At 41.8% G+C, this 13,185-nt stretch overlaps 2 protein-coding genes across 3 annotated transcripts in view; one reads left to right on the plus strand and one right to left on the minus strand.

Moving 5' to 3' along the window:
• LOC113016627 (uncharacterized) overlaps positions 1 to 13,185 on the minus strand; it is a 141,005-nt gene that overhangs the window by 48,864 nt on the left and 78,956 nt on the right. The window lies entirely within an intron of this gene.
• Positions 2,729 to 3,764, plus strand: LOC113016642 (histone H1-like). The gene is made up of 2 exons (XM_026159629.1): positions 2,729 to 3,410; positions 3,525 to 3,764. The coding sequence occupies exons 1-2, from the start codon at positions 2,934 to 2,936 to the stop codon at positions 3,585 to 3,587; spliced, it is 540 nt and encodes a 179-aa protein (XP_026015414.1). The 5' UTR covers positions 2,729 to 2,933; the 3' UTR covers positions 3,588 to 3,764.

The raw sequence follows: 13,185 nt of genomic DNA on the forward strand, positions 1-13,185 counted from the left end.
AGTGCTCTTTGTTTAGATGAACTGCAGGACTTCCTCACCGTGTTATCTAGGATGAACCATCTAGGGTGAGGGGGAGGCTACCCTCTTCCTGACCAAGGATGTTTAACCCTTTGATCAGCAACACACACACACACACACACACACACACACACACACACAGGCAAGGTACTCTTTGTTTGTATGTAGACATCGTATGTTAATGAACCTATGCATATTCATGTAACCTCAATAAAAGGGCAGTGTTACGGGAGGACGGACGAGACCAACTGGAGTCAAGCGGTTGTCCGGTTCTCTCCCGTGCACGAGTAACATGAAGAACTTTGCCTATTTGTGTCTTGCTTAGCAGTGTAATTATATTGTCTTAACGTTCCAGCGAATAGGTTTATGCTACAAACCTAACATTAATTGGTCCTTCGATGCCGGAGCCCTGGAATCGCATTCACCGAGGGGAGGAGAGGCACGCTGAAAGACTGACGTCAGCCAGGAAGTTCCTGTGGATTCGCGGTCTGTCTTTTCTCCTCGATGAATGACGGTCGGCGGGATTCGGGCTGATATTACACTCTAAGCAACGCCAAGTAAGTTTAAAGAGGCCGACTCTATAACCGTGTCGTTGTGCAGTCTCCGCCACTGTGTGAGGAGTTGAGAAGAGGCCGACTCTATAACCGTGTCGTTGTGCAGTCTCCGCCACTGTGTGAGGCGTTGAGAAGAGGCCGACTCTATAACCGTGTCGTTGTGCAGTCTCCGCCACTGTGTGAGGCGTTGAGAAGAGGCCGACTCTATAACCGTGTCGTTGTGCAGTCTCCGCCACTGTGTGAGGCGTTGAGAAGAGGCCGACTCTATAACCGTGTCGTTGTGCAGTCTCCGCCACTGTGTGAGGCGTTGAGAAGAGCCCGACTCTATAACCGTGTGGTTGTGCAGTCTCCGCCACTGTGTGAGGCGTTGAGAAGTTCGCTACTTTGTGTAGCGATACCCGGGTTCCTTGCTACTTTGTGGAGCAAGAGGTTCCTCGCTACTTTGTGTGGCTAGAGGTGAGTTCTCCGCCACTTTGTGGGGCGTTGAGAAGTTCCGCGGGGTCCAGACTGTGCTGGACGATAGGCCTATTTTGTGTTGTTTTTGTCATTGTCGTTGTCATTGTTGTTGTTGTTGTTGTGTGTGAGTGTGTGCGGAGCAGAACATGTGGTCTGTGACACCGACTGTTGTTGTTATCATGGGTTTCTAAGCAACCAAGAGTGAGTCGGAGGGAGACAGACGTTTGTGCTGGACTTTGCTCCTGGCAGCACAAAGTATTTATGTAAAAAAGAGAGAGAGCGACGGCTCCACAGCTGCGCGGGTTCACGCGAGCGCGGTCACGCGGGTTTCACGCGGACCTGAGCCGTGCGGTTAATCGCAGGCTTAAAAATGGAAGAGATTAAAATGTTAGAAGTTTTCAGAAAACACACCAGCCTTGAAGAGCGTGTGGAGAAGGCCAGCCCACATCAGCAGCTATGCTCTGGTGGGTGGCTGTCCCCCCACCCCTTGCTGACACAAAACGTTAACTCTTCAGCCTGTGTGCCAGACCATAGACGTAATTGAGGTGGATAGTTGTTAAAAGTCATCTACATTACGCTTGTGATTGCTTAAATTCAGTACGATGACATGTGAGGTGAAGTGATATAGGTAAATATTTAAACTAATGACGTGCATAGAGGCACTTGACCTGTGTGGAAGACTTTCGTCTTATTATGAACCATTGTTGGGATGTAGAGCACACCTGTGAAAACAACTAATATGCTGAACCCTGTATGAAACATCTAAAAGTACATGATGGAGAAGCTGAGTTGAATATGAAAGTGTAAGACTTTGCCGCTGTGGGCAGAGCAACTACTGTGTGATGTTGCGTTGCAGTTTTTTTTTTTTCTTCTGAGCTGATGAGCAGGCTACACATTATCAGATCGAGAGCTGTCTGAGAACTACTCTAAGAGAGGGAAACAGCGCTATGATAACTGTGATAACTGGAGTGTGCAACGTTTCCATGAGCAGTTTTCCTGCATCTTGACTTGTGTGTAGAGTGTTCATAACATCAGCATCATGTTTTTTATTATTAGTTTGTTGGGTTGAAAAATAGTTAAATAAACTGGTGATCATATTTACGGATCACCATGGCACATATCATCAGCCATGTGATTTATTTTTGCAGATGACAAAGTGAGTGTGAATGTGTCTGACATCACAGTGTTTTTGTGCACTGTGCAAGAGTAATTGCCTTTGATTGTGAGTGACAGCGGTGATTTTGCAGGTCACCAGCTATTGTAAATAAAAAAAAAAAAAAGAGTGAATAAGAGGGAGAATTTATATTGTAGAAAAAAATAATCATAGGAAAAAGGTTTTGTGTTGATCAACCAAAAAAAAAAAAAAACTATAATTTCATTTTCTGCTTTTAAGAAAGGACTGTTCACAAAAACACAGAGCGAGAGAGAGAGAGAGATATGTGTTGATTAAGCAGTGATGATAATAATGAAATGTCTTAGTTTGTCACTTTCAGGTGAAAAGCAGACCTGAATCAATTTTCCACATGCAGCGGTCGGAAGAAAGTTATAGTTTAACATCATTGGAAACATGCAGGCCAAGTTTCTGGCTGACTTATTTACAGTGCCATGTGTTTCTCAACCTCACAAGCGAGCTCACTCCTCCCTGAAGATAAGGAATGCAGCTCCATGATAAAGAGACAGCAGCAAGTCCTGAGCACAAAAAGTCCCAGCAAAGCAGCAGCAATGTGGATAAACAGCAGCAGCAGAAGAAAGCAAACCCATCTTCCTGTCTGATTGGATGAATTCCACGGAGGGGCGAGCAAGATGGCGGTGGCAGCATGTTGAAATGCTCAAAGGACTGAGTGACTCGGGCAAGCCACATGCAGCTAGCATGCTGGCTAGCGACATGAAAGAAATGGACCCTTCATGATGCGTTCAACGTGCCAGCGCTGTGGTGGGAAAGGCTCCATCATAAACACGCCCTGCACCGAGGTTCAGGCCAAGAAGAAGAAGACGATGACTTCCAAGCCCAAGAAGGTCAGCCTCAGCGTGGGCGAGCTGATTGTGAAAGCCGTGGCCGCTTCCAAGGAGCGCAACGGCCTGTCCGTGGCCGCCCTCAAGAAGGCTCTGGCTGCCGGAGGCTACAATGTGGACAAGAACAAGGCCCGTGTCAAGACCGCCATCAAGAGTCTGGTGGCGAAGGGCACTCTGGTGCAGACCAAGGGCACCGGGGCCTCCGGATCCTTCAAGATGAACAGGGTTACTGAGACCAAAGCTAAGACGCCCGCCGCGGCCAAAGCCAAGAAACCGGCAGCAGCTGCTAAGAAGTCGCCCAGGAAGGCAGCAGCAGCAGCACTTCAGCCACTAGCACGAAGTCAACCGCATCAGAGGACAATAGTGAGAGTGGCTGTGACTTCACTGTGCATGTGAAGAAAACGTTTGAGGAGAACTGAACAGTTGGAGTTTGACATTTGCCACCTGTGGAGTAAAATGGCAAGAAGAGACAGTGGGACACAGGACAAAGCTGAAGGAGAACTGCCGGCTGTTGGACTGTTGAAGTGGGAGAGGACAACAGAGTGAGAAGACTAGGTGAGAACACATAGGAATTATTTAATGTGGGAAATCAAAATTTGGGTTAGCAAACCTGGGGAAAAACAAAACTGACTGCTTAAGTTGGAAAATTGAGACGGAGTCTGAAACATTGCGAAAATAGAAACATATACAAAATCATACACACACAAGCAGAACATGCATTAACCCTACTAACAATTCCAAACACAAAATGACTCATGAAGACTCATAGCACATTAGTTAAGAAATGATTAAATAATAGCAGAGAAGTGTGTAGGAAAGGCAGCTTTAAGAACATGCTCTGCTGGAGATGCAGCTCCACAGACATGCATTAGACCTGCCTAATAACACAAACACATGTAATGAAAATTAGCTTGTTATCTTTCATCAGTGTTAAAATAGTGTCAATTTAGCAGACACTTGTTATTAAATACTGAATTTATCTAATGCAAAAAATTGACTCTCCAGGTTGCAGGACAACAGTTTAACTTTTGTGGGAAAAAAAGATCCTGGTTTGACCAACCAGTGATCAGACAATAAATTTAGTTGTTAAAATGGTAAATTGGGAGAAGCTTCCTGCTTGATTGAGGCAGCACATGTAATTTACTGTATGAGGGAAATTGTCTTTTGTGATACTATTTTGAACATGCTTTTCTGTCGTCCTGTCAACTTAGTGGGTTAATAGCTGATATGCAAATTAGTTGATCGGTTTTAGATTAATGAAAGGTGACTGAATTCTAGTATGAGTGAATGAGATGTGTTGGAGTTGTTGTGTGTTGAGTGGAGACTCTAAAACACTGAGTTTCCTGCTTTGATGTGCGAGTGAATCCTGTATTTAGATACACAACTCTGAATACGTCAGAACAGACTGTTTTGTGAAGTGCATGACAGCATGTCACATGTTTTATGATGAAGGGAAAAGGAAAATTGAATAAAATAGATCTGTGGCCTAAATGAGTGAAGAGCACAGACCTGGTAATTAAACTCATAAGTTAAAGAAGACATTAGGATTATGTTGTGTGTTGTGCAGCTGATGGTTGATTTGGAGTGAATCTAGCTGATGATTTTTCTTTTGTTGTGAAGTCGAGCCTGCCGATTAGTATGATGGTATGATGAACCATGCTAATGGTATGATTTACCTGAGATGAGGAGTTTGTGTCATGACTTAACAAGGCCTTTTTATTTTGATACTTTCACAGTGCACTGAAAGTTTTGTTTGATAATCTCTGTTATTTTTCATTTTTATCTTTTGAACAGGCACTGATTTTGTTTGTCTATTTTCTTTTCTTTAAGCAGATCTGCACGTCGGGAATTAAAAATGCTACACGTCGTCGAGAAAATTGTGCCAAGTGAGTTCTCCACATTTAAATGGACTCTGGAGAAAGCCACTTATTTGGGACAATTATTAAATGACAGTCCCAGTCCAAAAGGATTCAGCGATGTAATCCAAACTAAAGTTCTTCTTTTTCTTTTTGAAATGACGTCATTTTGCTGAGAGTGGAAACTAAATGCGACGATAGGTTCCACTATCAGCAAAGAAAGAAAGAATGAATGCATGAATGAGTGAGTGAAAGGAAAACAAACTGACTGACTGGTAAAAGCTGACAAAAGCTGACAAGACTTTACTGATGTAACACGACTGTGTGAAGTTGACCCCCGCCTGGCAGGGGTGCAGATGAGTCTGTGTGTGCTTCCCTTTACAGGAGCAGAAAGATGACAGCAACACTCGAGGTTGCGTGATGATTTAACATTTTAAATGCCATTTTCTGTGTCTGTGAATTTACTATGTGTGCGTCATTCACTAGCTTGTGTGTTCACAGAGATATCTGTGACAAAGTATGCATACGCCTGCGCAAGCGCTAACATTTGCATTTTCGTTTTTACAGCATTACGGTTCTTCATGTGTTTGATCATGTGATTTATAGGAATACTGGCTAATGTTTCTCTACTACGAGATTTCTGGGTTTATGTGTGAAGAAAACTGTAGTTACAGGCTATATGTTGATGGAGAAATTAATATGGTTTGAGACATACTGTGATGAGACCAGTGTTACTGTTTCCACAGCGAGTGTTAACTTTATGGTGTTTTATGGCACCTCTAGAATCTGTTGACCTGTGTCTGACCTCCGTCTGACCACAGTCAATGTGTATTGCTAATGTTTGTTTCTTTGAGAATGCTGTGGTAGATTCAGCTGAAGCGGCCAAGTGACATGAGTAAAACAAATAAGAGATTACGGTATTTATGGAATAGTTTATTATGGGCTCATTTGCTGGCCACTTTTGAACCCATAATAATAATATATGAGTGGAGTGACTTTGCTTAAGAGAAGTCACTGATTACATTAATGTTAACAGAGTACATGGGATAATCCATGTCTGAGGTGAATTAGGGTAATAGTTGTAGTTACTGCTTTGAGAAAACCTGCACATGACACTTGTCTTGCTGATGTTGAATGCTTATTACTCTTATGATACAATTGTTTACAGGTATGAAGTTTGGTTTCACTTCCAGATTTTGCTTTCCAGGCCGTGATGGTGTGTATGCAGGCTCCTGGGAGAGCCAGGTGTTAAGCAAACTTAATATGCAACACACGCTAACATCTTTTATTGCAGGGTTACGGAGCTACTCCAGAGGAGATGCCCTGATGTTGCCTGGGACATGATCTAGCTAATCTTTTTCTTTAAGACAGGGATCCAGGTTTGGTGAGTTGACGCATGGGAATGTCCATGCGTCAAGAGGTGGAGTGCAAGGATTAACATTAAACAATGTTTACTATTATTGTTGCAGTGATTTGTGTGATTAGCCGTTTTATTTACAAATATTAAACCTATGCAAGTGGTGCATCCATGTTCAGATGAGGCTTTGATGGCCTATAAGTGAAGTTCACTGAACTAAAGAATGTGGTTTGATGATTGTTGACATGCTCTCCAAATAGAAGTTTTTCTTCTTAGCAAGGAAATACAGGTCCAGCAGTAATCTCCTGAGAAATCTTCAGAGGCCCAGTGAGAAGCGTGAACCATTCCAGGCATAGCTGACAGCCAGGCAGTGGTTGAGGTCAAAGGTCAAGCTGGTTGGGGCCCATCATGAGATCAGACCTTGGAGCCACAGCAAGGACCATGAAACTGCCTGCAAAATAGAGGAGAGGATCGTCCACAAGATGGGAGCTGAGGCCAGGAGAGAGGCTTCAGGAGGATCAGAGATCATCTTCAGCACAGCAGACATCACACAGAGAGCTGTGCTACTGAGCTTCCAGGAGATTTTAAATAAAATGAAAGATTCAATATTGACGCTGAGGAAGACAACTAAGGTGTACGACGTGCTCTGCCTTAAACCTTCAGCAGCGTTGGAACATGAAAACTCGTGGGATGAGGGGAGCGTGCCAAGCTCCATCGACAGCGCAGAAGGAGTTCGAGGATGACATCATGATTTTGTGAAAGCACAGGAACCAGAAGCTATGGTGGTGATGACAGCAGTTTCCTATGAACATCACCTAATGCTGTGCCACTATACTGTGCATACGATGACACTCTGAAGGCTGCTGGGATCATAACAGCAGTAAGATGACGGAACCCAGCACCCTTTCCACAGAGAGCTTTTTCTGCAGAGCGTGGACAATTAAGGAGTCATAAATATCCCCCTCACAAGACGAAGGTCTGAAGTCAGGTGATGGGGGCTGGTAGGAGGCCATAAAACTAGAGTGCTGAGAGGTCTGCAGCTTGGAAATAGCTGAGACCCATGTTGACGAACAACAAAACCAACTGGTATGTTTGAATGTCTATTCTACATACATTTGGACTCTGGTCCTATGGACAGTGATGGAAACAACTGGAAGAGACATTCATGACGCCCTGCAGAGCCTAAACCACTCTGCAGAGAGACATGTGATGTGCACACCCGGAGGAAGCACCACCAAGCTGAGATGTGTTTGAAAATGTTACTTTTTTAGTTTCACTATTAAATTAACAATTTTTTTGGTTGCTCGTAAGATGCAGTTTGCCATGAGATGAGCTCAATGAGGAATGGGATAACTGCTGATACATTTGTTAAACTGTGTACTTTTGCAATAATTTAGGGTAATTTGACATATGCTGAGTATAAAAATGTTTGCATTGAAACTGTCAGACATGAGGTATTCATACCTGGGAACTTTTCAAGCATAAAGGTCAAAAAGGGGGGAAATGTTAGATTTGTATTGTTGATTGTCATTTATGCTTAGAAATATTTACTTATATATGCTTAGAGTTTTGTAATTAGTTGTAGATTGGTAGAGGTTTTGATCCTTGATAGTCTGCAAACTTTGTGTGTATTAGACAGCACTTTGGGAGCATGAGAGGTCATACCGTGTCTTATTGTTTTATGGTAGGATTAACGTAGCTACGTCTGTTCTAGTCTAAGTGCTCTTTGTTTAGATGAACTGCAGGACTTCCTCACCGTGTTATCTAGGATGAACCATCTAGGGTGAGGGGGAGGCTACCCTCTTCCTGACCAAGGATGTTTAACCCTTTGATCAGCAACACACACACACACACACACACACACACACACACACACACACACACACACACACACACACACACAGGCAAGGTACTCTGTTTGTATGTAGACGTCGTATGTTAATGAACCTATGCATATTCATGTAACCTCAATAAAAGGGCAGTGTTACGGGAGGACGGACGAGACCAACTGGAGTCAAGCGGTTGTCCGGTTCTCTCCCGTGCACGAGTAACATGAAGAACTTTGCCTATTTGTGTCTTGCTTAGCAGTGTAATTATATTGTCTTAACGTTCCAGCGAATAGGTTTATGCTACAAACCTAACAGTCACCTTATAAAACATCTGCTTACATCTTGTTGAATTTAGTTCAAAGACCTGTGAATCTCAGAAAAGCAGCAGCCCAGATCAGCTAATCACATCACTTCTACACTAAGAAACAACACTAAGAAAATCTACTGGAGCTCTCAATAAAAATTATTCTGAGATGTAATTCTTTTCCCCATCCTGAGCCACTACAATGGATTTTCAGGTCCCACTCCCCCCATGTTGAATACCAATTTAACCTCTTCCCCACTTATTTCTGAAAATAGGCAAAGTTGAATCACTACTTCAACTTTTAATAAAGTATTTTTTTAAAAAAACAAGTATCTGTACTTCTATTTAAATACATAATTTCTAAACTTTTGCCACCTCTGCTCCAAGCTCTGGCTAGTGTTAGCTTTAGCCACTTACCTTTTGCTACCTTCTATGAACTAGATATGTTTAGCTGGATCAAGGTGTGCTGACTGCCCATTTCATGGTCCTTGGTTGCTGACCCAGTGTTTTGGTTTATGAAATTTTAAGTTATGTTGCTGTTAAATATCTGTTAGTCTGCTACTGAATAGTTTAATTCTTATTTCAATTTTTTTTTTAACATTTTATGCATTTCCTTTTTCTTAGTTTTGATTTCTTTGTTCCAGTTTGTGTCTCAGTTTGCTTTTCATTCCCCCATCCTGTTATGTCAACTCTTCTGTGCTAAGATCTTGTGTCTGTCTTTACATTTAGTTCTGGTTCTCACTGCTCATTTTTATTTTGGATAGTTACTTGTCTCCAGTGTCTTGTGTTTAGTCTCACTGTGCTTGACTGTGATTACCTGTGTCATGTTATCCAGCTGCTCACTTCCCCCAATTGCCCTCTTGTATATAAACTTAGCAAAGAAGGTAAGGACATTTGTGTTTGGTCAGCTATTTATTTGTTCTCACAATGCTTCTTAGTAATAAATTCTGCTGTTGCTGGCCAAATGAAGGTTTCTGAAGCATTGAAGCTTGTATTGAAAAACAGTTCATTACTCGAAGCGTTTCAACACAGTCATCTATGGTGACATCTGGTGGCCAAAAATATGAAAAACAGCTTGAATCTACAACCTTTAATGAACTGCTTCATTATGATTGCCCACTCTACAGAGCTGAATTGACAGCTTCTGTTTTATGACAGTTCTGTCTGGTATCGGGCTGATATGGTGAATAAGGCTTCCTTGTTTAAACATGTACCACGGAGTGCTCTCATTTTCTTTATGACTTCTTGATGTGTTTTTATTAATAGAAATAACAAAAACTCTATATAACAATGTACAACACAATCTTAAAATAAGTTAGGAGTATGTTTGCTGCCTCCATGTGATTATGTAATTAACCAGTGGGACAGGTACGTTTATAACTTCTATAATTATAAATATAATAATATCTTGTATTGCTTATGTACTTTTTAGACCTGGGAGCAGAATTGCTGATGTACTGGTTTTTATTTAGGAATAGGCAGAGCGTCCTCTTTTCCTGGCTTCATATCTCTAATTGTGTCACACACCGGTTTGCCATCTCTCACACAAAATTACCAAAACACAGCACAAATCCCGCCATTCAATTCCTTATAAACCATTGAATCAGGTACTGAAGCAGTGATGTGCCAAATGAAGTTCAGAAAACGTTGATCACATGATTCTGTTCAGCTGAAGCAAGCCTCATCACAGTGTTTCTGAAGCACTGTGTTAGGTTTTTTTACCCATGGGCAGGAGCTTCAGCTTCAAACAGGCCATTACCAGCTGTTGGAAAGTCTGTGTGTTTGCTCTTAAATGGTGCCACACTTGTAAGGAAAATGCATTTGTGTAGTGAGCAGCAGAGTTAAGTATGTGTGTTGGAATCATGAAAAAATCTCATTCTTCTACTGACTCTTGTTTGGAGCTTTTGGTTCATCCAGTGCTGACATGCAGGTGCCCAATTCTATTGTAATGTACAACACAGAAGAGCATCTTTTCTTTTCTGTGGTAAATTGCTGTAAAAGCGTAATCTAAATGTTAAAACAAAATCAGAATTTTATAATATACTAAGCTTTGATTAATTTACCTAGTTTACATCACAACACTCTATATGTAGAGTATATCATGTAAAGTACAATTCATTTACCTGAGCTGTGAGATATAGGGCAGACACTGAAGGAAACTCAGTACTTCACTCTTTTCATGTGAGCAGCCTGTCAGCTCCACTTGTTTCTTCTCTGGTTGGAGTTTCAGCACTTCCAGGAGGATGGAGGTCTTTCTCTCTGAGAGGTTTATGGACCAGACTGCAGGAGCTGACTGGAAAACTGACTTTAATGATTGAAGGACACTCCTGCCTGTTTTAATCTCATAGTCCTTCACATGGGAGTACAGATCAAAAAGGAAATCACACCATATCTCTGTCAGAGGGAATGTTTTGTATCTGCACACTGATGATAACAGCTCCAGTATCTTCTGTCCTGTCTGCTGTTCTCTCTCTGCTGCTGCACAGAACAGATTCCCCAAGAACCTGGTTTCTTCTGAAGGCTCTGACAACGGAGGTATGACACTGAAATCATGAGTAAAAAAATGTGACATAGTTTTTAACTAAAAAGAAATATAGTTTTTGAACAGAAAAAGTGATACTATTACAAATTAATGTACATGCAAGATTAATTTCATATGCCATTATTGATGGCTGTTGGCAGAGCGCGGCCAGCAGGGGCCCAGTGGGGGCACTGGCCAACTCCAAGATTTTCAATGTGCTACCAGAACTTTTTCTGAAATTTCACACATTTATTTCTTGCAATATGTCCACAGAGTCCTAGTAACAGATTTCTTTCTTTGTCACAGCAACTTATTATTTATCATATAGAAACACAGTTTAACACGTACTGTATTTTCCGCACTATAAGGCGCACTTAAAATCCTTTAATTTTCTCAAAATTCGACAGTGCACCTTATGTATGAATTCTGGTTGTGCTTACTGACCTCAAATAGATTTTGTGTGGTACGCGACGCTCAAATCTGTCAAGAAATGTTTTAGTATGACTTTGCTAAGCTACGAAGCCGCACTGCTTGATGGATTGTCAGAGCATTACGGTTAATGTAGTCAGGCGCCTCCCGGAGTAATCTGGGTCCAAAACTCCATCCTTTCAGGTCCCAAGGTCAAACGAACACTGCAGCATCACTAAAAGTTAAAAACTGTCTAAATTCTTTCATCTTTAATAAAATGATCAGCATTGCTGCTTTACCAGGTGCAACAATTAAGTTTAACATCCAGGCATCTATGAAAACAGAATTTATTAAATTTAACTGTGTTAGAAGTTAGCAGGAAGTTAGCAGAAAGTTAGCTCGCTAGCTTTCACCTAAACATGATATAGCATGTTCTGAATGAAAGATTTCTGAAAACGTTAAAACGTACAACACTGCTATCACTTCCAACACAAATGAAGACACAAAACTAAACAGCAGTGACTTTTGCAGGGTTACTGAATTTGGACTAGCTGGTATATAATGATGTGCTACGTGATCGCTAGCGACACAGTTATGTTAGCATAACATAAACACAGTGAAGCTGGTGGATGAATGCTAACTTTTTTCCACTCAAAGGGAAGGGTTCCCGATGGTTTGGGACAAATGCAATCGCATGGCAGGATGTTTTAAACGGACCAAACTTCAGTCAGGAAAACAACTGAGATAATCCATCCACAATACGAGGTTAGTCATTAATATACTGCAACAACATGGGAATAGAGCAGCTGCGAGACAATTCAGCATTAATGAATCAATGGTACAGAAGTGGAGGAAGCAAGAACAACAAGTTGAATAAAGTTTGACTTATCTGACTGTTTTGTTTCACTTAATGCGCCTTATGTCGTGGTCCTGAGTCTGACGACTCAGTGTTTTGTAGTGATGTGCGGATCGATACTGAAATGTTGATTCCTCCGATACCAGTCATTTATGTTCTAGAATCGATTCTCACATTAAAATACTGATATTTTAGTAATTTAGGGTAAATTTGTAGTTTAACATTAACAGGAACACAGTGGAAAGAACCTATTTCATTCGCATTGTCTACATTGGAAGGAACTACTTCCTCTTCCGCCTTTCATAGTCATGTGCAAAATACGGCTGTATAAATGTGTCGCAGCCCCTTGGCGTGCGCACTCACAACAATGGCTGAGCGTAATTGGAGTCATGTGCGGACGTATTTTACATCCACAAACAGCCGAGACGTGGTTTGCGATACATGTGGCAAGAAAATGAGGTGTTGTGGTAACACCACAAAGTTGTCAAACACCTCAGAGTAAATCCTATCACAGAATATGACGAGCATATGTTGGGGCGAACTGAAGAGGAGGAGTGGATGGGGACAGGTGCTGCTAGGGCAAGACGGACGTCTCTCACGGAGCCCTTCAGTGCTGCAGGCAGGCAAGGTGTTCAAATAGCGCACAACTTCAGGTTTTTTATTTCTATATGATGAACTTTGCATTATTAAGTGATAAGAACAAGCAATCTGATGTCCTGTAATCATTATGACGCTATAATTTGAGATACAATAAAAGACACAATAAATAAAATACGTTTTTGTACCCTCCTGTCTCCCATCCCTTGATTACTGCTTTGTGTATTTAAGCCCTGTGTGTTCTCCTGCCTGTTGCCGGTTTGTCTGCATTAATCCCCTCCATCATCCTGAGTGGTTTCCCTGCATCTGTCTGTGTCTCTCTGTCCTTCACCCCATTTGGTTATCATTTTAGGTTTGCTCTTTAGTTTTCCCAGTTTAGGTTTCCTCAGTTACTTCTCATACCCCCACTGCCTGTT

This window comes from Astatotilapia calliptera, chromosome 23 (assembly GCF_900246225.1).
Source record: "Astatotilapia calliptera chromosome 23, fAstCal1.2, whole genome shotgun sequence".
Classification (NCBI taxonomy): Eukaryota; Metazoa; Chordata; class Actinopteri; order Cichliformes; family Cichlidae; genus Astatotilapia; species Astatotilapia calliptera.

What these genes read in the sequence shown, in the direction of transcription:
- LOC113016642 (XM_026159629.1), top strand. Translation starts at nt 2,934, where the DNA reads ATGATGCGTTCAACGTGCCAGCGCTGTGGTGGGAAAGGCTCCATCATA. An exon ending in ATCAGAGGACAATAGTGAGA is followed by an intron (nt 3,411 to 3,524) that starts GTGGCTGTGACT and finishes AGTGGGACACAG; the next exon opens with GACAAAGCTGAAGGAGAACT.